The 25,815-nt window shown below is 36.0% G+C and overlaps 1 protein-coding gene across 13 annotated transcripts in view; it reads left to right on the top strand.

Annotated features, from left to right (window-relative positions):
* LOC6041793 (phospholipid-transporting ATPase ID) overlaps positions 1–25,815 on the top strand; it is an 88,520-nt gene that overhangs the window by 53,549 nt on the left and 9,156 nt on the right. For 11 of the 13 annotated variants that reach the window (XM_038259577.1, XM_038259579.1, XM_038259573.1 and 8 more), the window contains 10 exons: positions 7,862–7,920; positions 8,018–8,230; positions 8,302–8,838; positions 13,567–13,650; positions 13,713–13,847; positions 13,913–14,161; positions 14,818–15,462; positions 20,133–20,299; positions 20,361–20,484; positions 20,547–20,720. In XM_038259577.1, the coding sequence (XP_038115505.1) occupies positions 7,862–7,920; positions 8,018–8,230; positions 8,302–8,838; positions 13,567–13,650; positions 13,713–13,847; positions 13,913–14,161; positions 14,818–15,462; positions 20,133–20,299; positions 20,361–20,484; positions 20,547–20,720 (2,387 nt within the window). The remainder of the gene's footprint in view (positions 1–7,861; positions 7,921–8,017; positions 8,231–8,301; positions 8,839–13,566; positions 13,651–13,712; positions 13,848–13,912; positions 14,162–14,817; positions 15,463–20,132; positions 20,300–20,360; positions 20,485–20,546; positions 20,721–25,815) is intronic. The other 2 variants (XM_038259574.1, XM_038259576.1) reach the window with 2 other exon arrangements.

Below are 25,815 nucleotides of genomic sequence, written 5' to 3'. Positions count from 1 at the left end.
GATTAAGAGATTGAGATTTGGTGTCTTCGGCAAAGTTGTTAAAATGGCTAGTACTACAATACTGCCACAAAAAGTATACCTCTATCTCACCTAGAAACGAAAATATTTTTTGAAAATATAAGACATTTTTGAACCACTCTAATATCGTGTTGACCAATAGACGTAAAATTTTATTCTTAACAAATGCTGCTTAGACACCGAAGCTCGAAAATGCATCCCCGAAGCGGATAGAAATTATTCCTGCCAAATTTGCGTTTCCAACCACTGTGGAGTTGTCTAGTTATCTTCAGTGATGAAGACTGAAAAACCTGTACTCAGTAAAAAAACATGGTAATATTACATCTGGGAAATTTTAGTTTTACCTCTGAAAATCTGTAATTTTACCACCTTTCTGGTGTAATGTCACTTTTTCAGTCTAAATTGAGGTAAAATTACATCGTATAATTGGTAATATTCAACCTTCTAAAATCACAGCTTCCATATTCATAAATTTTTTTACTGTGTAGAAAATTCCAATTTTTACATAACTTTTTTTAAATTGTTTCATAACATTTTATGAATATTTTTGAGGAGTACTTTTCTAGCATTAAGTATTTTTCAACTAGCTAAATAAACTAGGGATGAGAATTAAGTTAGGTTTTTGACTAAACAATTCCATGTGAAGGTTGAATTTATAGAATAAATGGCTTAAAAATGACCCAATGCCATGTTGTGTCCTTGCCATGTTGAGATGATTCATAACTTATAACATAACTTGTCATAACTCCTCGTAGGGCCACCCGAGCAGGGTTAAATAACACGGGAATACCAAATTTTGGTATTACTTGAGCAAATAACAGCGACCAAAATGTGCCCTTGGTTGCCCAGTAATAGATGGTAAAATACCATGAAATCAAACCAAAGTCTTGTTTGTGGAAGGGCACAACAATATCAAACCATGTTATTCCAAGGGTAAAATAATACCTTAAAATAAAACCATTTCAATACCAAGTTGAGGTCTTCTGGATTTTTGAACATTGCTTGAATACCAAAACTTGGTATTGCCATGGTTTAATTTTTAGGTATTCCCGCGCCCTTGGAAAATCATATTTTGGTATTCCTGTGGTCTTGCACATACATGATTTTGGTATGATTTGATGGTATTTTACCATCTGAGCAATTCTCTACGAAATCGGTCTTTTTTCTTCAATTTTAATTTTTGTATTTTTTAATCCGGCTGAAACTTTTTTGGTGCCTTCGGTATGCCCAAAGAAGCCATTTTGCATCATTAGTTTGTCCATATAATTTTCCATACAAATTCGGCAGCTGTCCATACAAAAATGATGTATGAAAATTCAAAAATCTGTATCTTTTGAAGGAATTTTTGATCGATTTGGTGTCTTCGGCAAAGTTGTAGGTATGGATACGGACTACACTGGAAAAATAATACACGGTAAAAAAATTTGGTGATTTTTTATTTAACTTTTATCACTAAAACTTGATTTACAAAAACACTCTTTTAATTTTTTTATTTTTGATATGTTTTAGAAGACATAAAATGCCAACTTTTCAGAAATTTCAGGTTGTGCAAAAATCACTGACCGAGTTATGAATTTTTAATCAATACTGATTTTTCAAAAATCGAAATTTTGGTCGTAAAATTTTCAACTTCATTTTTCGATGTAAAATCAAATTTGCAATCAAAAGTACTTTACTGAAATTTTGATAAAGTGCACCGTTTTCAAGTTATAGCCATATTTAAGTGACTTTTTGAAAATAGTCGCAGTTTTTCATTTTTAAATTAGTGCACATGTTTGCCCAGTTTTGAAAAAATATTTTTGAAAAGCTGAGAAAATTCTCTATATTTTGCTTATTCGGACTATGTTGATACGACCTTTAGTTGCTGAGATATTGCAATGCAAAGGTTTAAAAACAGGAAAATTGATGTTTTCTAAGTTTCACCCAAACAACCCACCATTTTCTATCGTCAATATCTCAGCAACTAATGGTCCGATTTTCAATGTTAATATATGAAACAATTGTGAAATTTTCCGATCTTTTCGAAAAAAATATTTTTGGAATTTTCAAATCAAGACAAACATTTTAAAAGGGCGTAATATTGAATGTTTGGCCTTTGTGAAATGTTAGTCTTGATTTGAAAATTCCAAAAATATTTTTTTCGAAGAGATCGGAAAATTTTACATATTAACATTGAAAATCGGACCATTAGTTGCTGAGATATTGACGATAGAAAATGGTGGGTTGTTTGGGTGAAACTTAGAAAACATCAATTTTCCTGTTTTTAAACCTTTGCATTGCAATATCTCAGCAACTAAAGGTCGTATCAACAAAGTCCAAATAAGCAAAATATAGAGAATATTCTCAGCTTTTCAAAAATATTTTTTTCAAAACTGGGCAAACATGTGCACTAATTTAAAAAAATGAAAAACTGCGACTATTTTCAAAAAAGTCACTTAAATATGGCTATAACTTGAAAACGGTGCACTTTATCAAAATTTCAGTAAAGTACTTTTTGATTGCAAATTTGATTTTACATCGAAAAATGAAGTTGAAAAATTTACGACCAAAATTTCGATTTTTGAAAAATCAGTATTGATTAAAAATTCATAACTCGGTCAGTGATTTTTGCACAACCTGAAATTTCTGAAAAGTTGGCATTTTATGCCTTCTAAAACATATCAAAAATAAAAAAATTAAAAATAGTGTTTTTTGTAAATCAAGTTTTAGTGATAAAAGTTAAATAAAAAATCACCAAATTTTTTTACCGTGTATTATTTTTTCCAGTGTAGTCCGTATCCATACCTACAACTTTGCCGAAGACACCAAATCGATCAAAATTCCTTCAAAAGATACAGATTTTTGAATTTTCATACATCATTTTTGTATGGACAGCTGCCGAATTTGTATGGAAAATTATATGGACAAACTAATGATGCAAAATGGCTTCTTTGGGCATACCGAAGGCACCAAAAAAGTTTCAGTCGGATTAAAAAATACAAAAAAAAATCGAATGACCGAAATCCTAGAGAACTGCTCATCTATTACTGGGCAACCAAGATCACATTTTGGTCGCTGATATTTTCACAAGTAATACCAAAATTTGGTATTTTCATACCATTTTTAGTGCAGCAGTTGCAGTTTGTGAAAAAACGGAAATGCTCCTCATGCATCAGCAAAATCTACTCACCTGATGATTCCATGTTGTTCTTAGTGATATTCTTCACCACACCGAATGCATTTGTCATTGATGAACGGCTTGTGCATGAAGTTCTTGAAGATTCTGAAAAATAACAAGATTGAAAAATAAGTGTTATTAAAATAAAACTGGATTGAAATTAACCAAAATTCAATAATCTTTCGATTGACTCGTTTTTCAAAGTATTTGGTTTTTTTTCAAGTCATTTTAGCGCAAAATTTATTATCTTGTCCAAATTGGTAAAAAAATCCCATAGTTTCAGAGAAAATTGATAAAACACTGTAATACCAAAAGAATACCAAAATGTGCCATCCTGACTTAGAAAATTTTCCACAATTTCGAGTCATTTATGTAGGGGGTATATCAAAAATGTTTAAAATCAAGTTTGAAATTTCCGGTTTTCAATGAAAGTATTCGCTTTGAGACATCATTTTAGTGCAAAATTAATTATTTTGTCAAAATTGGTCAAAATTTTCCCATAGTTTCAGAGAAAACTTAGACTTAGAAAATTTTCAACAATTTCAAGTCATTTCTTTAGGGGGTATATCAAAAATGTTTAAAATCAAGTTTGAAATTTCTGGTTTTCAATGAAAGTATTCGCTTTGAGACATTATTTTAGCGCAAAATTGATTATTTTGTCAAAATTGGTCAAAATTTTCCTATAGTTTCAGAGGAATTTGATAAAACACTGTAATACCAAAAGAATACCAATATGTGGTGTTCGACCATTGACAAATTCTGCAATTTTGCAATATCAAAACAATACCTTTAATTGGTATGATAGCACATTTTGCTCTTGCATAATCCTTAAGACAAATTTTAAAGGGTCCAGGAATACCAAAATTTGGTATTGATACCAGAGAAAGGTGTTATTACGCATTTCCCTTGTTATTTACCCATGCTCGGGGCAGGGGTGCTCAAAGTTTTGGGATGCCGGGCCAAATTTGAAACTTAAATAAGCTTGCGGGCCAAATGTATAATATACTTTATTTAAAAAAAATGACGTTATTTTAATTTAAAAACTAAAATATACATCTACAAGCTGAAGCTTTTTGAAATTTCTATTAGTTTTTAAACATTTTCGTTATTTAAAAATAAAAGATAGTGGTCCCTGCGGTTTTGAGTAAAGGATGGTAATTAGTTGAATGTGCTTTTGTACTTATTGAAATTTTATTTCTTCTCATATTGAAAATGGTGCGCACTCTTTTTTGATTTTTGAGCTGGGCAGAGTTCTGCCGAAAACAGAACAACTTTGGCAAATTAACTGTCACATTTGCCGAAACTCGACATATACTTTTGTTCTGATTTTGGCAGAATTCTGCCAAAGTTCGGCATAAAAATCTGAGTGCGTGACATAAAACTTAAAAAAATAATATTTTAAGATGTAATTCTAACATTAAATTAAGTGTAACTAATAAAAAGTCCAGTTCAAATATTTATAAAAGCAAATGTCCTGATTGCTCAAAATCAACCACTCCATTCGCGAGCACAAATAGCAGGCGACGCGATACTGCCCTGATGAATTCCTACCGTTTGTCACTCTATCACCATTCGCTCCCGAACACTCTTTTCTACTCTTCTCTCTCTCTGATCGGCTCAGTCTCCGAACGGTTCAGACAGGCCGATCGTCTCCGATCACTCTGAACTGAAAACATTTTTTCTCTGATGCGCTGCGTTATACTCATTGATTTGGGTTGCCTAAAATCAATGTTATAAATTAAATTGTGCATTTATTTTAATTTCATAACATTATAGACACCATTCAAAGAAACTTCCACCAAGAAAAAGTCAAATTGATGGCAAACTGAGGGCGTGAAGACAAAAAGACTGCCGCGCAGGCATTTTGTGAGAGTGGCTCTTCGCTGAGCATGGTAGTGTGTGAGTGTCATCGAGCGACGGAGTATGTAGGCAAATATTTTCACGATGTATTTGTTCGCTGAGTGAACAGTTCGGGCCAATCGCTGGCTGCTTGCGAGACTCATTCGCTCATGAATGCTAGCGGGTTGGAATAGGCAATGAATGGATAGGCGATGAGTGAGTGGTTTCTGTTCATTGAACCGAAAATCAGGACCCTTGTATAAAAGTTTATGTGAGAGCAAATAAAAAACAAAAAATATATAAAAATTAAAATTATAAGCAAAAATTTCAACATTTCAATTATTTGCTTAAAAAAATTAATAGAATTTGCTTAAAAATAATAGCGAAAAAAACTATTCATTCCTTCAATTTTTTTGTGACTGCTTGAATCAGATCGTAGCCAAGCATTGGTTTTGTTATTGGTTTTTTATAGTTCCAGCTGACATGAGTTTGAATCCGAAGGGTGAAGAAAAGAATTCTAAATATTAAGTAAGTTTGAGGCTTAGTTCATAAAAAGAGTTATAATGATGTAAATATGCCATGTTTATTTACATCATTATAACTCTTTTTATGAACTAAGCCTCAAACTTACTTAATATTTAGAATTCTTTTCTTCACTTATAATTTTGCTATTAATACACTGCTCATGTTCGCATAAATGTCCCATATGCAAAAACAGCAAGCTGAGAAAAACGCATTTGAAATTTGTCCCATACATAAGGCTACGTGTTGAATTTTCGCGAAAAAACTGGATTTCCTTTTGATTTCTAGAACAAAGTACTGGATGTTATAGGTTCCTTTGAAAGATCACATGATTTTGAACCAAACTGCATCAAAAACTCGAAATCGATGAAAATGCATATGGGACATTTATGCAATCAGGGGCAGTACAGTATTGTGTGTAAGTCAAATTTCAACGTTTAATAAAACATTCCTGGAAATGTTTGATGAAAACTTTCTCGAATTTCACTATTTTCACTCATGGGATCATCCATAAACCACGTGGACACTTTAGGGGGGGGGGGGGGTATGGCGATTGTCCACGCTCCATACAAAAAAGATTTTTTTTGTATGGACAATTGTCCACGAAGGGGGGGGGGGGGTTCGAGATTCCCAAAAAAGTGTCCACGTGGTTTATGGATGGTCCCCATATTCACCCAAAATTCCGAGTCGAGAGAATCGTTCCCTCAAAATTTATTGAGGGCTCAGAGCCAAAATCGAGAGAATAATTCTATCAACTCACACCACCATAACAAATGAGTTCATTCGTTAATTGATACAATAAATCTCCAACAAGTGTCATATATCGACATCTGACCACTTCTTAGCCACAAAGCTGTGGTGGCCGAGGCAGTAAAATCCTTGAATTAGTATGTTAAAGGTCTATGGTTCGATTCTCGTAGTCGACACTTTTGGTTTTTTGTTTTGACGGATGAACTTTTTTTTGCAAATGAACCTCGAGAGGATAATTCTTTCGCCCATCTCAAGCTGTGTTCTCTGTGTCCGTAAATGGTACCATTATTCTTTCGTCTCGAGGCCATTATTCTCTCGGACAACCGCTGCCGAGTTTTGGGTGTTGAAACCTGTAATATTGTTTCAATTAGAAAAAAAAAATATTTGTGTCAAAAAAAGGGGGTCAAAATATGGATAAATCATCAGTTTTATATAAACAAATAAATAAAAGACATGAAATAGTTCAAAATAAAAAAATCACTTTACAAATGATCGGAAGGCCAACTTACAAGATAATTCAAAATAGGCCCGCGGGCCACAAAAAAACACCTCGCGGGCCATACTTTGGTCACCCAATGTTTCCATATCGGCACTTTGACATACAATTACAGCTCATTAAAAGCGTTTTCAACTGAAATCGAGTAATAAACAGCTCAATAAGAAGTAAGCAAGCAGGTTTCTATCAAAAGTTTTGCAAAATTAGTTGTTCAAATAGTGAAAATCAGCTAATTGGATGGAGTTAGGAGCGAGTGCTTAACCTGCCAAACATACGAGAATTTCCCCTCGATAAAAATAACCAACTCTTGAGATTTTAATTTCTGAGGAATTCCTCATATACATGCTTGTATATAAGTTTCTTAAATTATTTTTTAAGGGAAAGTTTTATTGAATCCAATCTTTTAAGAATAAATTTATTGTCTGTTGCCTGTACATACTAAACTTTTTGGATAGAGTAATATCTTTTTTAACTACAAGAATTTGTTTATTTTTTTCCCTTCGAAACAAAAATATGATTTTTGAATTTCACTGAGATCAATAACAGACAAACAAACAAACCGTTGTTAATTGATTGCTAATTAGGAGCCTTTCTTCCCATAGATAAGCGAATAAGTAGATGGATTATATAGACTAAAATCGACCATTATCATGCGCGGTATAATTGAAATTGAACTGGCGATAAGATAAGCCCCATTATCCCCCGATGGGCCATCGCTGAATGAATGCTTTATGATAGTATTTTCTGCACATTCTCGTTATCACATTAGATATACTCTATCTTTTCAGTCATTTTATAATAAGAGCTTATATTTTTTTTTGCACCTAGCACTCTATTTATTGTTTAGAACTTTCACCTTTTCGCTTCATTCATGTTCCACGTTAATTTGGTCATGTCAGCAGCTATAAAATATGTAGGTGTTAATGTCACACCTTTCTGCCATTTAGCTTCCCTAAGAGTAATAGGTATGTCACGGAATACATGTTACACTTGCATTTTCCTTCGCCCCATGTTCTGCAACAAAAACAACAAAAAACGTTTACTCACGCCCTTTTTTCTTCTCTTGTTTCCCCATACAGAAAATGAACGTAGAATACGAGCCAACGATAGAGAATACAACACACAGTTTAAATATGCGGTACGTAAATATTGAGTCGTGAAAAAGTTGCGTTTAATCCTATCAAACGATTTACCGCCTTTCTTTTCATGCCCCGCAACCCGGAACCGAACCGCAGAACAACTACATCAAAACGTCCAAATATAGCATTTTAACGTTTCTGCCTTTGAACCTGCTCGAGCAGTTCCAACGTCTTGCCAACTTTTATTTTTTATGCCTGCTAATACTGCAGCTGATCCCGGCCATCTCCTCGCTGACTCCGGTCACGACCGCCATCCCGCTGATCGGGGTACTGATGCTGACGGCCATCAAGGACGCGTACGATGACTTTGTAAGATCGGCTGGACATGTTCCGTTGGCTCCCCCTCACCCCCTAATGGTATATCGCTTTTCTTGTTGCAGCAACGGCACATGTCCGACTCGCAGGTCAACAACCGGGGGTCGAAAACGCTCCGCCACGGGAAGCTCGTCGACGAGCGGTGGTCCGGCGTCCAGGTCGGAGACATCATCCGGATGGACAACGATCAGTTCGTGGCGGCGGACATTCTGCTGCTCTCGTCGAGCGAACCCAACGGGCTGTGCTTCATCGAGACGGCCGAGCTGGACGGCGAAACGAATCTCAAGTGCAAACAGTGCCTCGTCGAGACGGCCGTCATGGGCGACCAGGAGGACCTGCTGTGGAAGTTCAACGGCGAGATTGTGTGCGAACCGCCCAACAATCTGCTCAACAAGTTCGAGGGCACACTGGCTTGGAAGAACCAGCGATACCCGCTGGACAACGACAAGATCCTGCTGCGGGGTTGCATCATCCGGAACACCCAGTGGTGCTACGGCGTCGTCATCTTCGCCGGCAAGGACACCAAACTGATGCAGAACTCGGGCAAAACCAAGTTCAAGCGGACGACCATTGATAGGCTATTAAATTTTATAATTATAGGGGTAAGTACCGAGAGTCAACTATAGCGTGTGGGTGACTTGGTTCAAATCGTATACTTTAAAAAACATCACATTCATCAACAATGGAACGAGGTCCGTGACCGTTTGCACCCGCTGCCGTATGCCAGCCCGAGTGGCATGGACTTGATGGGACAAATGACCTCATTGACAATGAATATTCAAATAGAAAGCATCAGCAACACCCTTTCAAGCTAGCGCGCATTTTATGTTCGTTTTGTACCATGCCGGAGGAGCTCATGATAAATGGACGCATTGCAATCTGCTTACAATTCTTTGCATGATTGATTGCACCCTTGTGCAGCGAAATAGTTGGAGGAAACTGTCGTGGCAGTAACGACTGTTAAGTTTCGCTCTTCCAAACCCATAACCAAAGGGTCGCGGAAATTTACTTGATGGGATATTAATGATGCAGTGGGAGATGCCGTAGATTTTTCCCGATAGCATCACAGTTTCCTGCGTTTAGAATGTTGATGTGAGTTTGCGATGTAAATAGTCCCGCAAACGGCAAAATATTTCTCTGATGGCACTCAACCTTCAACATTGTTTTGCTGCAAGTTGAGCAAAAAAGATGTTCCTAAGTTGATTAAGATACGGTCGACTATATTAATTAATTGAAACAGTTGAGTGAATTAAACAAACAGTTGACACATACCTTGATTTTTTAAAGCATTTTGTTAAGATATTTGAGGCGGTTCAGAGTTTACTCATAAAACACAACGTGGGATACATTTTTTCATAACATTTCCGAAAACTATTTCCATTCAAGTGATTGAGTTCTCACTTAAAACAATGTTAAAACATCACTTCAGTGGCTTCATATTAGCATTAAATGACCAAACTTTCAACATTTATGACTAGTTGAAATGGTCCTTCAATCATACATCATACAATCATACATCTATATGAGGGGTCACATGATGGATCCAATATTAATTCCATCATTTTTTCAAATTTGATCTGGCTTTAAAAAAATAACTAAATTCACGTCAAAACGAAAAGTTTGAGATAGGGTGGCCAGACATTCAACTTGTTGACTAATTGATTTGCTGTGATATTAGCGCCATAACTTGCTCTATAAAACGCGGAATATTCCTTGAATATATTAAAGATACTATCTGGGTAATTCTCCGCCAACTCACACAGCAGTTGCCCCGACCCCTCTTCGATTTGCGTGAAACTTTGTCCTAAGGGGTAACTTTATGTTTTGAAAAAGTTGGTCATCATCGATCATGGCCGTTCATGATCACCCGCGACAGACACGGACGACGAAACAAAGAGAAACGCAAAAAGTAACTTTTTCAAAACTTTTTTTCGTAAAATCGCGATAACTCGTGATGTTTATAAGCAAACCCCTTATGTCTATATATCAAAATTTTTGTAATTGTCTGCTCTACAACTTTGTAGAACATTGATACACTCTAAAAAATAACCCTGCAAAGTTAGAAAAAACACGAATTTTTAAAATGAAAAATTTTGTTCTAAATGAAAAAATGACCCTTCTGGGTCAATGTAGATTCAAAAAGTACATTAAATTTCCCATAAAATAACATGTTCCAAAATTTTTTACAGTCGAGTAACGGAAAATGGGAGAATTTTTAAAACTTTTTGAGTGTTTTTTTCGATGAAAAATATGTTTTTTCGGAATTCTGAGTACGCCATCAAATCGGGCGTCTAATTTTACATAAAAGCACGGACGAACGGACATGACACGGGGTTTCAAAAAGTGAAGCAGGTTTTCTTTTACTTCTTCTTGGCGAACACCTGCGCAAGCGAGATCGCTTATGTCAAAATCTTCGCGCCACGTGGTCTTAAACGTAAACAAACCCAGCAGATGATGCAAACTCATGGGCATTTTTTGAAATGGTCGTATGATTTTATATTAAAAATACCATTTCTATCAAATTTTTCGGCAATTTTAGTATCCATGATAAATTACATTGAATCATAAAGACAAGCTTAATGCCAAAAAACTGTTTCTAGTACAACACTAATGCTAAATGTTTTAATAAATTATTGCATAAGACATTTTGAGAAATCATGCGTAATCGCGCGATACTACTTCGACAACTTGAGTATAGATGGCGCAAGTGATAGTTTGCTTCAGAAATTGGAAGAGAATTTGTTCCTGGTGTCATGTCCGTTCGTCCGTGATAAAAGTCCCTTTGACACCAAATTTCTATCTCATCACCGTTTCAGGCTGCAAATTATTGAAAAACACCTCTTTTTTCGCATGTTCAAAAATGGAAGGGGTCGTACCGCCCCTCCGTCACGAGATATCAAAAAACGGACTTCGGATTCGTGATCAGGGACAAAAGTTACCCCTTAGGACAAAGTTTCACGCAAATCGAAGAGGGGTCGGGGCAACTTTTCCCGATTTCGTGTGAGTTGGTAGAGAATTACCCATCTTTTAATTTGTTTTTGAGAAATACAATTGTTTAATAAATTGAATCATTTCTTGAACATTTCACAATATGTTCAAAATATTTTTAAATACCGTCGTTTTGCCTTCCTCACTGAGGTAAGGCTCTTAAAATTAACTTTTCACAGAAAGCTCGTAAGCCCACTTTCATGTATAGGGAAGAGTGGGGAGATGCCTGTATCTCATCAGCGAGTAAGTAAAAAAATCTGATATGTTCTAGAATGTTGTGCAGCATTAAAACTCATTGTAGAATACAAGAAAATGCGGTTTTTTCCACATTTTTTAAAAAGTACTGCTTAAACCTACAATAGATCTTTTTTCTTTGTTTTGATACGTATGGAAAATATTTTAAATTTATTCAAAATAAAAAAAAACATGCATCAATTGTTTGATAAACTTAGCAACTACAATGTTTTACGCACTTGATGTTAAATTAATCGTTATTTTTATAATCAACTGTTAAAAAAGTACATTTAAGGAGACTTCATCCCTGCATGAGTAACTGGATTTTTTTTTTCTTTTTTTATTATTGAATTCAATCTAATCTTTACATTCGGCTTACACTAGCCTAATGAACTTTTGTTCTTTTAAAGGGGAGTGAGATAATGCGATTCAAAACATTAAAATTACTTTAACGGGGTAGAAAGTTGTTACCATTTCTTGCTAGAGTTTAGTCAGCGTTGTTGCAACCTTGATATTTCCAGGTAATCTATTGAAGACGTTCGGGCCACAAATCGGGAATCTTGTTCGACCTAATTCCGGAACCGCTGCCGTTGGATTTGGTTCGACGATCTGGTGTCATGTTTGTGTTGAGCTGTGCTGAAATGCCAATTGTGATGCAAATTTTGGTTGTTCAGAATCTTATACATTAAGACTGCAATTCTCTGTGTGTACATTCCTAGGATTGGCAAGATGTTGTTCTGTAAGCGATACAGCTCGTGCGTTTGGTGTAGGTAGGGTAGCTTGTAGATTGCCTTCAGACATCGATTTTGTTGAACTTGAATTTCCTTGATAACCTTAAGTTTAATTGATCTGTTTAGTTTTTCATACACGGGTTCCATAGTTGAAAAGAAAACTAATCAGCTCTTATAAACCTGCTCAAATTTGGTCTGAATATAAACATTTAGTTTTTAAATATTTTTCATATCCTTGTTGAGCTTTGAAAACACTCATACAGGTTTTATGTGAAATTGCCGGGACCCGTGGTGTAGGGGTAAGCGTGGTTGCCTCTCACCCAGTCGGCCTGGATTTGATCCCAGAAGGTCCCGGTGGCATTTTTTGAGACAAGATTTGTCTGATCACGCCTTCCGTCAAACGGGGAAGTAAATGTTGGCCCCGGTCTAACCTAGAGGTTAGGTCGTTAGCTCAGTCCAGGTGTAAGAGTCGTCCCCCTGGGTCCGGCCTCGGTGGAGTTGTCGGTAGGCAGTTGGACTCACAATCCAAAGGTCGTCAGTTCGAATCCCGGGGTGGATGGAAGCTTAAGTGTAAAAAGAGGTTTGCAATAGCCTCAACAATCAAGCCTTCGGAGTTTCGAGTAGGAATCTCGTAACCGAGAACGCCAATGCAATGCTGTAGAGCGAATAACTTGATTTTTGTATGAAAACATTTTCCGGATCTTTTGGGTGATCCATTTTGTTAATTAGAGAGGAAGGCACCACCACATGGGTGGATTAAGTTAGTTTTTCAGTAAACATTGATACACCACCATGAGACGCGGGTTCGATTCCCGCCTTATCCACTGAGCTTCTATCGGATGGTGAAGTAAAACGTCGGTCCCGGTTTCTCCTGTCTCGTCAGAGGCGCTGGAGCAGAAATCCCACGTTAGAGGAAGGCCATGCCCCGGGGGGCGTAGTGCCAATAGTTTCGTTTCGTTTTGATACACCACCAAAAATTCAATTCAACTTTAACTCCCCCCAAAGGTGCCATCCAGCAGTTCATCAAAACACTCGATGTTAATGACAATCAACTCGACCGAAAAGTCCCGCACGGGTTCAAATGAGTCAGTAATGACAAACATACCGGCCACCACGCGGTCGTCGTCATCGTACTCCCGGGGCCGGAAGCCGGCAATACCGGGCGCGTGTTTTATTTACCAATTTGGCATTTTATTTGGCTATCCACTCACTCAATGTCCCAGCGCAGGGGCCCGCGGTGTCCGTCTCGTGGCTGACTGATGATGAATAACGTGTTCCAGGAAAGCACACAGTGTTTTATTGCGCACTCATTATTTTCAAATTTCTTGGCTAACGACTGTTTTTTTGGTTTTCTTTTCTTCTTTCTCACACTTGCAGATAGTATTTTTTCTGTTGTCCATTTGCGGATTCTGCACGATAGCGTCCGCCATTTGGGAGGCGATTGTAGGCTATAAATTTCAAGTAAGTTAAATATCTTGATAATATTGAGTGCAGGAAGTAACAAGATTGTTTCTCTTCTTCAGATTTATCTGCCATGGGAAAACATAATTCCAAAGGATTATCTACAGGGTGCAACCATCATCGGATGTCTAGTCTTTTTTTCCTACGCAATAGTTCTTAATACAGTGGTGCCAATTTCTTTGTATGTTTCGGTAGAGGTAAGTGATGGCTGCCTTGTTTGATTCTCGATTTAAAACAATAACCGTTTAACACTTTTTTTAAGGTGATACGCTTCGCGCAATCGTTCCTGATCAACTGGGACGAGAAGATGTACTACGAGAAGACGAAAACGCACGCCAAGGCGCGCACGACGACGCTGAACGAGGAGCTCGGCCAGATTCAGTACATCTTCTCGGACAAGACGGGCACGCTCACGCAGAACATCATGACGTTCAACAAGTGTAGTATCGCGGGCCGAGCCTACGGGGACGTCATCGATCTGAGGACGGGCGAGGCCGTCGAGCTGTCCGAGGTAATTTACACACTTGTGGTGTCTAAATTTGAGGTGAAAGTGGAGCTTTCTCACACTAAGACTCACTCTGAAATATGCTCATGTTTGTGTGTGTCTGATCTTTTGTTGGTGTGGGTGTTTTTGAAATATTACTAATTTATTTGCAAAAAAGTCTTCTAACAATCCAATTGCTGCCTGGCATTAACCTATCATTTCAATAAGTTTCTTCATAGAGACATCACATTCTTTTCAAGTTCTAAATCAACTTCTTCCCGTTCAAATTCTACTGTTCCAAAGTATGAGTGTTATGTCTTCTGAAATTTTTATGTTTATTCGAAAACCGTTATGGGATAACTCTTATTTTTCCTTACTGCACTTTTCGTTAATGTATTTTTTTGTTCTTTAATTCGATATTTGATGAAATATCAACAAACATCGAATTCAAGTGTAAATCAATAAAAAGTGGTGAAATGAACAGACATGCACATAATTACTGAAAATCCTCCAAAAATTCAAACGATACATAATTTGCCTAGAATGATTTGAAACTCTATTTTCTTTTTTTACAAACACTTTTTTTTCGTTTCATCTAATACTACTGTACACACAAACACAACCACACCAAATCACAAACATCACCGCATTCAATTCTAAACACCACACACCACCCTGCGTAGCCTACTACATACGATCAAAAAAACACATCGCTTTTAATAAACGCCGAAGAGCCGTCCGGTCGCAGCACGCCCCAGTCGGGCTCCGCCCCCGCCGTGTCCTACGCGACCAATACCGGCGCCTCCGCTGGCAGTAACACAACGCTCAAAGCCGCCTCATCCACCAGCTACGACTATCAGCTCCAATTGCCACAGCAAACACATCAGCCCTACCAGCCGCAGCCGCATCCGCCACAACAATCCGTCAGTTCTACTTTTAACAATAGTCACCTCAGTAGTAGCAGTAGTGTCACACTAGCCGCCGCCGCTGCCGCCGCCACCACCACCACCAACACTACCAAAAAACATCACCCGTCACTACACGTTAGATTCAGCCCGCACGACAATAGTCACGAAACGCGAACTGTTACGACGGCCATGTCCAGAAGCCCGAGCGTAACCCCCACCACCACAACCACAAGTCACTACTTTACCACCACAGCCAACAACAGCTGTAAAGGCAATTACAACAGCAACAAAAACAACAACAACAACCCGAAAGATAGTACTACCCTATTGTTACTAGATAACACTACAACGACGTCCACAACGACGACCCTCTCGACGACCACTGAGCCACCTAGCGGGAGTAATGCGCAAGGAGTGCATGTATGCATGACTTTATTATTATTATTATTTCTACCTTATCTCTATCAGTCTCTTTCTGCACTGCTTGTAATGTATTTTTTTTTTTTTTTTTGAAGAGTTGATCAAACAGACATGACTTGGACAGATAGAGCTTGTCACGTCTGTTTGTCTGAAGATACTGTTATTTAGTGAGTTGAAACACATTGCACAGTTTTTGCTTCATGCTTTTTGTTACCGAATTATTCTGAATCAAATATAGTCCAGTCTCGAGAATCCGAAGTCCTCGCAAAACAAAAAAAAATCGTAACCAAATCTTTAAGTTTAAAGAAAAGTTTGTCGTTTGCTAATGCTTGAGTCAAAGTACGACACCAAAAAATACAAAATGGTCTGCAAATGTTTTAATACGAGTAAGCTGTTATGGCAACACTCGAATTCAAATTATTTTGACTCGCCAAACTAGACATTTTTGGAGCTCTTGTAAACGGAACTTCGAATAATTGGGTCTGGACTGTAAAAGATAGCCAGGGTTTCATAGATAAAAGTGATTTTTTTTTTAATCCTTGTACTCATTTTTTTTCAGAAAAGTCTTAATCATAACCTACATGTTGGTCGAAGATACCAAACCGATCAGCAATCCCTACTCAAGTTACGGATTTTCGAACGTTTTCAAAGTGCTTTTGTATTTAGCTCCCAAGCTTGTGGAGAAACCAATGATGCAAAATGGGTTATTTGGGCTTATGAATTCGATGGAAAAAGTTTCATCAAAAATTTTAATTTGGATACATAATTTAAAATTGCAAAATAAGCAAAATTATAGAGTATTTGGCAAATTTGTGACCTTCTCAATGAAAATGAGTTCAATATTCAAAACTAATTACATTTTCTGATTATTCGAACACTTTTTTCACAAAGAGAAGAAAAAAATGTTTCTTATGGTACGTTCGTTTGAAGAGCCGATGCGGCACTGAGTGCCACACTCGTTGGTTGGTCATTTGTTAGTGTGCGTGCGGCACTAGAGTTTTAGTTCAAAAATGGCGCCAAAACTCATGCGGAACTAGGGCAAATATACTCCTTATACCTTATATGTATACAATTTACTGGCCAAAAAGATCAAATTCAAATATTTTCATAATTTCTATTTTGCGAGACCATTTCTCATCATTTTGTTGGCACACACATCACACACGCAAGATGAGAGCTTTACTGCTTGCCGAAAGTCGCCTTCAATATCTTATCCATTACGCTAACGTTTTCAAAGCGCTTACTGCCGTTCTACGCATAATTGTCCCATGTCAGTTTTTTACTATTTTGACTTTATGCCATTTTTAAGTTTAATCTGATGTGTACTTTAAGAAAAACACATAAAATCTGGTACTTTGTTCGGAAACTCATCAAAAACAACACCAAGTCTGTTTGTCCCATCGTTGAACTTCTACGCATAATTGTCCCACCAAGTATTTTCTTACATGGAATCATTAGTTTTACTAAGCATTATGCCTTGTTTACCTATTGTATAGCAAGATGATCACAAATAAGGGTGATAAACTGCTAACTGGGGCGATTAGGGGCACAAAGGGCGAATAGGAACCCACGGGACAATTATGCGTAGAAACACAGAAATCGGTCGCAAAATTTCAATCGCGTTTTGCTCAGTTGCACTTTTTTGAACATGGGACAATTAAGCGTAGAACGGCAGCTTAGGACATGAAATTGCTTCCAACTACCGGCAACATGTTCTTTTGAGCATTCGTTAGTCACTCATTTGAAAAATAATCCCGAAACATGAAAATAATTAGAAAGTGCCATCAAAAAACAAGCGCGCCAAGTCTTTTGACTTTTGACGACCCATTCCAATCGAAGGCTGCAGAAAACCGAGCGAGAAGCGAAGGCAAATAAAGAACAAAGGGTGGCCACAAACACCACCAGCAGCGCCTGTTGGAGTGAGCCAGTGATGCCAGGAAATGTTCTCTATAAATGCTACTTTTCGTGAGTGTTCGCGTTTAAATTTCATCAATTTTGGCAGCACTAAGCAGACTCAAAAGAGCGCTGGAAGAAAAAAGAACTAAGCTGAAAATAGAAAAGCGGGCGTGGCCCAATGCATTCTCGTTTGATTAGAATACATTTGGGATATATTTTTTTTTTAATGCTTGTAAAAGGAATAGAATAACTTTTAGTAAAAGTTAAAATAAATCGAACTGTGCACAAAATGTTGCTCTTCTCGTTGGTGTACTTGATTTTAGTTAATTTCAAGGAACACTCCAGATTATCCAGCTTCATTCAATCACGATCGCTTATTAGACTTATATTGGGTATATTTCCCCTATCCAGCTTTTTAAGCGAAAATGGCGTTCGAATGGTGAACGCCCGAAATGTCAAAATCACGCAGTGGTACCAACATTACGAAAAAAGTGTGCCATGGCATGACAGCCGCATTTTTTTCTAATGTTGGTGCTACTGTGCGATTTTGACATTTCGGACGTTCAACATTCGAACGCCATCTTCGCTTAAAAACCTGGATAGCACGAGTTTCTTCAAACAATGCTTAGACAGCTCTGAGTGCGGCACTCAGTGTGGAACTAGCCGTCAAACGAACGTACTGTTATTATTTGATTATTATATGACAGTTCGAAAAAATCTTAAAAATTTAAATTGTTTGATTGAAATTTGTCTTAACAATTTTGTAAAAAATGTAAAGCTTTAATTAATTGATTCATTGCAATGTTTTCGATAAAAAAAGAACTGATAATTACATTTTGAGAGACTTTATTTCTTTATTAAATCCTCTTCAAGTTCGGTAAGAATTGGGCTCACTGAAAAAAAAAAACATAATTTTAAAATGTAGAATTTTGTTCATGTCCATGATTTTTTGTAGTTGCCCAAAAAACTTTTTTTGGGGAAATGAAAAAGAAACCTAATTAGGTTGTTTTTTGTAAAATCAAATGATACCTAAATAAAATAATTATGAACTATATACCCAAGTAGCAAGAAAAACATCGCTCTTTATTTTGTTGTTCAACAATTGCTGCATAAGTGTTTTTATTCGTTAATTATTGAACAAGTGTCAAAAAATTTGGTCAATTGTTCACATTTTGACCAAAAAACCATTGTTCAACATGGCTGTGTAACACAAATGCCAAATCTAGCAACGGATTACGAACAGTTCATTTTGAAGTTTATTCTGACCTCAATACAACATGCTTGTAGAACTCGAAAAGCAAAATGACATTTGCAGACATGATGTTTCATTTCAGTTTGCTAAACGTCATAACAAAGTAGATTTGACCTTTGGCTTCGGCTGGCATTTCTCGTAAACTAGTTGTTTATGTGAAGTTCGCGTTTTATTTTGAAAATCTAGCAAGAACATGTTGACGAAACAAGCACACATAGTTCTAAAAATAGAAACAGCTTATGTTCAAAAGAAGTTTTGGCAAACTGTTAGTGAACTTGGTAAAACCTAGATGACCGCAGACTTCTTATTGACGTTTAGGCCTGCTCATCCAACATAACCCCTCGTGGAAAGAAGCAGACGCGCGCCCGGACTTGACATTTGGAGTGATCTTGAGTTCGATACTTGCCCTGAGCCTTCTTCATCAAAAAGGAAAACTGAAAATGCAGCACCGGGAACCAGCAGCAGTAGTGGAGTAGTAGTAGCAAGCGATGTTAATTAGCACTCAAACATAATTGAAAAAAAAATCCCAAAGGCATAATTAAGAAATTGAATGATTTTTTATGGTTGATATTTTTTATTACCCATCATTCATAAATGGCGTATCCCTGTCCAAACTAATAAATTACAAAAAAACTGGTAGTTAAATATCGTAAAGCGACATTTTTCACAAATAAAGGATTAAATGAAGAAAAAATAACTTTTGAGCGAACACCTTGAACATATTTTATGAAAAGCCTGTTAAACATTCTTGTCTGCCACGATATGTTCTTGAACGGTTATAAAAACGTTTGCCTAACTCCCTCCTGAAACTTAAAGGCAGAATGTTGCTAAACGGTTCTAACGACGTCATCCAACCTGGTTCAGAATCTTATAGTCAAGAGTTCTTATGACATGTTCAACAAACGTTCTCTATGCAAGTAGGACGTGCGCTGGTAAAACTTTATTAAACCACGCACATTTCTAACGGGTTAAGAGATGTTCAACAACAAAAAAACGTGCGCTTTTTTCAACGTTCAAAAGTTCTCTGGGACGTTGGGAAAACATAGTAAATGAGTTCAACAACAAGTTCGGAAATCTTTTGGCGAACAAAGTGTGCTACTTGGGATAGTTTGCAAACGAATGATAAACTTCTTGTAAAAATCCAGGAAATTTTATAAAATGTTTAATTGGCTTCTTTATGTTTAGGTATCTTCTAACTTGCTACGGTTCATATATTAAATAATTTTGTCCGTGTTTAACGCTTTACCATCGCTAAACTAGTGCTTTAAACACCCAATCTAGTCAGTTGAACTTCTCTGAAACGCTTTCTTTGTGTAGTGTAAAACAAGTACTTTTAAGCACTCTTTTCTTTATTTTCTACCTTTTTATTCTCCCTTTTCTGGCTGTTTTTTCCGCAAAATGTCCAACCTCACAACCCATCTCTTTTCAACTCGAACAATCCAACAAAAAAAATCAATTTCATTTCATCGCCACAACCACCACAATTCACCATAAAAAAAAAAACCCAACAACAACAATGTAGGTCACCGAACCGGTGGACTTCTCATTCAACCCGGAGTACGAGCCGGAGTTCCGATGGTACGACCAGGGCCTGCTGGACGCGGTCCGGTCCGACGAGGAACACGCCCACAGCTTTTTTCGTTTGCTCGCGCTGTGCCACACGGTGATGCCGGAGGAGAAGAACGGCAGGTTGGTGGTGACCATTAAAATTTGCTAAAACTTTTAAATACAATTTTATTCCTGTTTGCAGATTAGAGTATCAAGCACAAAGTCCTGACGAGGCTGCCCTCGTTTCGGCGGCCAGAAATTTTGGGTTCGTTTTTAAATCCAGAGCACCTAATAGTATAACAATCGATGTGATGGGAAGGACGGAGGTATGCGTGTTAATGTAATCAATGTTTTATCATAAATTAATCCTTTTTATTTTGGTTTGCAGGAGTACGAGTTGTTAAGTATTTTAGATTTTAATAATGTTAGAAAGCGAATGTCGGTGATACTGCGGCGCAACAATTCCATATTACTGTACTGCAAGGGTGCCGACAATGTGATATACGATAGGTTAGGAACTAATCAGCAGGACCTGAAAACGAGAACGCAGGAGCACTTAAACGTAAGTTTCCTCGATAATTTTCTTTGCATCATTAGGTTTATTTGATTAGCTTAAGGAGAAAAGGGCTGACAACGCTTATAGATTTTTTTTGGTTTTTGTTATTTAAAACATTTTAGAAGGGTTATTTATGTGTTTTTTTTAATTATGGCAGATGGTTATAACAAAATTCAAGCCATGTCAATAACAAATCGTCGCCATCGTGCTAACTTGTCGTACGTGCATTTTGGGCCAAATTGAGTTAAGAACGCCATTTTGTGCAGCTCACAATGCCTCACCTTTTGACCTTCACAGATCCCCAAAATTCGATTTCAATTCTGAGATATTCAATAAAAACCGAAAAAACTCCGTGCATATTTGTCACTTTACATATGAAAGTAGTTTCAATCTTGTCGTGCTATCTTGTCACTCCATGAAAATTGATGTAAGTGCGACAAAAGGCCAAAGGGATTTCAGGCCAGGAAAGTCAGGATGCGTTTGTCGCACGTACTAGCTAGACTACCGTAAACATTTGTAATTATAACTCGGGACTCCAGCAACCAACTTCAACCAAACTTTGGGACAATGCACAGAATGGTGAGCCAAACAAAACGTGTTATTCATTGTTTACATTGCGTGCTCTCGTTTTTGAATATTCAAGGTCAAACATTAAAACGCGTTTTTCTCGGAACGTCAAAATGGCGGGTGCGACAAGATAGCACGACGACGTCGAAATACTGTTAAAATAAAAGAAAGTGTTACGGAATCTTCTTGAAAAACAAATTTTGCGTAAGAGTTTAAAAACAGTTTCTGTTATCATTACAAAATTTGTTATTGGCCTGATATTGGTTGAAAGCCAACACAGCTTTAGAATATAATTTTTTGTTATGGAAGAATACCTCCAGCTTTTATTGAAATGATTGGATTAGCTGTTAAAATAACAAAAAATAATAACAAAGATTTGTTCGAAGAATATAACTAAAAGTGTTATTAGTCTGTTATTACAATAACAATCCAATAACAAAAAAAATCATAACGACGAATAACTAATCTTGTTATAAATAACATATATATAATATTATTGGCCTAGTATTTTCAAATATCAAAAAATGATATTCTAAAGTTATTTCCGTCTGCTCGGGAATACCTTGAAAAATAATTGAATTTTTGTCAACATGTTCAATTTAGTGTTAAATTATTTCCAAGTTTGGAAAAAATGCGCAGCAGAATTTAAGACTTGGCTAGTATTGAAATAAGCAAAATAAGTTTTGTAAACTAAACATAAAAAATAATTAAAACTTTATGAAGGATATTAAAAACAAAATTGCAGGAACAATTTTGTTTTTGGAAAGTTTCCAAGTTTGGGAAATTTGGGCTGCGAAACTAACGGATTGACAAAAATTGAAATAAAGCAAAATGAGGCAAGAAAAAAAATGTAAGAGGCATAAATTGACTGTACTACATAATATTTTTTTTAATATTTTGACTTCTTCAAATTAAAAAAAAACAGAAAAATCTTTTTTATTATAATTTACAATCTTTGCCAGGCCATTTATTAACAATTAAAAGTCAAAGCTATGATCACCAAACTGGTGAATGGTAGAGAATTTTTTGACATTTATTTTTTGTTCTTTGATTAAATGGACAAGGATGAAAACTATTTTATAAGTTTGATAAAATATTCTTTTTGCTAAAATTGCTAAAAAGGCGCTATCCACAAATGACGTGGATTTTTTTTAACATTTGATAAAATTTTTATTTGTGATAAGTTTTGTTTTAAGATTTTGATCATTTTTCCAGAATGTCCAGTTATCGATGCATACGATTGTGTGTATGTACACGTTAAATTTTGTCCATCCGGCAATCTTATATTTAAAAATTAATTTTTATGTTAAAAAAATCATAAAATTTTGAAGTTCTTAAATTTGTTTTATTCTTAAATGCCGTAAAGCAAACATTCATTTTTGGAGTCATGTTTTAGGCTCTTAACACTTTTTAAATTTTTCGATTTATTGCTTCTTTTTTATATTTTGAAATTATAATTTCTTAGAATTTTTCAACTAATATCATTAATCAATATTTGATTTTTGGTATTCTGAACGATCCAAGTTTTCTTTTTTCGTTTTTTTACTTTTTTTTAATTCATAAATTTTTGATTTTTTTTAATAATTTTTGAGTATTTTATAATAATTTTTAATAATTTAAATTTTGCAAATTTTTTATTTCATTATTTTTATTTCTTAATTTTTAAGTACATTCCTAATTTTCTGTTTTAAACTTTTAAAGTTTTTGATCTGAGCAATTCTCTACCAATACCTGAAATGGATTTTATTCGTATTTTTTGATTAGCATCAAACTTTGTGGGGGCCTTCCCTATGATCAAATAAGCTATTTTGTCTCATTGGTTGATTTTTCAATCAACTTTTTTTTCACAAAAACCAGCGATGGAATAATCATCATCAATAGAAAATCATTGGATCAAGAGAAAAAATCCAAAGGGAGCATGCTCTCCTCTCTCGCGCACGACAGATCGGTAAAAAGAATCTAAAAAAATCATCATCTTGATTATTCGGCGGAACATCTCTTTCACTACTAAACTTGCAAGTGTAACTTTACACGTCGAAAATTGGCCTGTAGATGGGCAATGTGTGTAAACAAAGTGAAAAAAATAATTTTGAGTGGTGCTCACAAGGAAATTCACAAAAAATCATCAGCAGATTGATTTTCTGGGAAAATTTCGGGAGCGATTTTCTTTTGCGTGATTTGCCTCCTCTCTCTTTCGCGGGTGAAAAAAGTTTGCGAGCGAAATTGTTTTTTTTTTCGCGATTATTCCATCCCTGACAAAAACTCAATTTCCCAAAATACGTATTAACGTTATTATTTTCGAGATTTTTTTATATGTTTTAGGGGACAAAAACCCGCAACTTTTGAGCCATAGAGAAACATGGTCAAAAAATCTGCCGCCGAGTTATAATTTTTGAAAAAATAGTGATTTTTGGAAAAAAAATTAAATTTCATGCATGAGCAAATTTGAAGTAATTTTTTAATGTAAAATTGAATTTCCAATGGGTAATTCTCTACCAACTCACACGAAATCGGGAAAAGTTGCCCCGACCCCTCTTCGATTTGCGTGAAACTTTGTCCTAAGGGGTAACTTTTGTCCCTGATCACGAATCCGAAGTCCGTTTTTTGATATCTCGTGACGGAGGGGCGGTACGACCCCTTCCAATTTTGAACATGCGAAAAAAGAGGTGTTTTTCAATAATTTGCAGCCTGAAACGGTGATGAGATAGAAATTTGGTGTCAAAGGGACTTTTATGTAAAATTAGACGCCCGATTTGATGGCGTACTCAGAATTCCGAAAAAACGTATTTTTCATCGAAAAAAAACACTAAAAAAGTTTTAAAAATTCTCCTATTTTCCGTTACTCGACTGTAAAAAATTTTGGAACATGTCATTTTATGGGAAATTCAATGTACTATTCGAATCTACATTGACCCAGGAGGGTCATTTTTTCATTTAGAACAAAAATTTTCATTTTAAAATTTCGTGTTATTTTCTAACTTTGCAGGGTTATTTTTTAGAGTGTAACAATGTTCTACAAAGTTGTAGAGCAGACAATTACAAAAATTTTGATATATAGACATAAGGGGTTTGCTTATAAACATCACGAGTTATCGCGATTTTACGATAAAAAGTTTTGAAAAAGTTACTTTTGGCGTTTCTCTTTGTTTCGTCGTCCGTGTCTGTCGCGGGTGACCATGAACGGCCATGATCGATGACGACCAACTTTTTCAAAACTTTTTTTCGTAAAATCGCGATAACTCGTGATGTTTATAAGCAAACCCCTTATGTCTAAATATCAAAATTTTTGTAATTGTCTGCTCTACAACTTTGTAGAACATTGTTACACTCTAAAAAATAACCCTGCAAAGTTAGAAAAAACACGAAATTGTAAAATGACAAATTTTGTTCTAAATGAAAAAATGACCCTTCTGGGTCAATGTAGCTTCGAAAAGTACATTAAATTTCCCGTAAAATGACATGTTCCAAAATTTTTTACAGTCGAGTAACGGAAAATGGTAAAATTTTTAAAACTTTTTTTGTGTTTTTTTTGATGAAAAATACGTTTTTTCGGAATTCTGAGTACACCATCAAATCGGGCGTCTAATTTTACATAAAAGTCCCGTTGACACCAAATTTCTATCTCATCACCGTTTCAGGCTGCAAATTATTGAAAAACACCTCTTTTTTCGCATGTTCAAAAATGGAAGGGGTCGTACCGCCCCTCCGTCACGAGATATCAAAAAACGGACCTCGGATTCGTGATCAAGGACAAAAGTTACCCCTTAGGACAAAGTTTCACGCAAATCGAAGAGGGATCGGGGCAACTGCTGTGTGAGTTGGCGGAGAATTACCCCAATCGAAAAGTACTTTACATTTTTTTTGATAAAGGCTCCGTTTTCAAGATATAGCCACCGAAAGTTTGATTTTAGCGAAATATTTGCAGTTTTTTGATTTTTTAAAATAGTGACCATGAGTGACCACTTCTAATTTTTTTTTTAAAGTTCAAAAAATTTTCTATGAAATTGTCTAAGAAACATTGAAGATTGGACCTCGGGTTGCTGAGATACAGCCGCTTTAAGAAAAAGAAACAGGAAAATTGAAGTGTTCTAAGTCTCACCAAAACAACCCACCATTTTCTAATGTCGATATCTCAGCAACTAATGGTTCGATTTTCAATGTTAAAACATGAAACATTCGTGAAATTTTCCGATCTTAAAAAATAATATTTTGAAAATAATTAAATCAAGAATAGCATTTTAAATGGGCGTTATATTCAATGTTTGACCCTTTTAAAAAGATTTTTTGACCATGTTTCTCTTTGGCTCAAAAGTTGCGGGTTGTCTCCAAAAACATATCAAAAAATCTCGAAAATAACAAAATACGTATTTTGGGAAATTGAGTTTTTGTGAAAAAAAAGTTGATTAAAAAATCTGCAACTTTGCCGAAGACACCAAATTGATCAGAAAATTCATTCAAAAGTTACAGCTATTTGAGTATGTACGTACCATTTCTGTATGGGTGCCAAAATTGTATGGAGACTTGTATGGGTGAA

The sequence above is a fragment of the Culex quinquefasciatus genome, chromosome 3 (genome assembly GCF_015732765.1).
Source record: "Culex quinquefasciatus strain JHB chromosome 3, VPISU_Cqui_1.0_pri_paternal, whole genome shotgun sequence".
NCBI lineage: Eukaryota > Metazoa > Arthropoda > Insecta > Diptera > Culicidae > Culex > Culex quinquefasciatus.
This window is presented reverse-complemented; position numbering and strand designations above follow the sequence as displayed.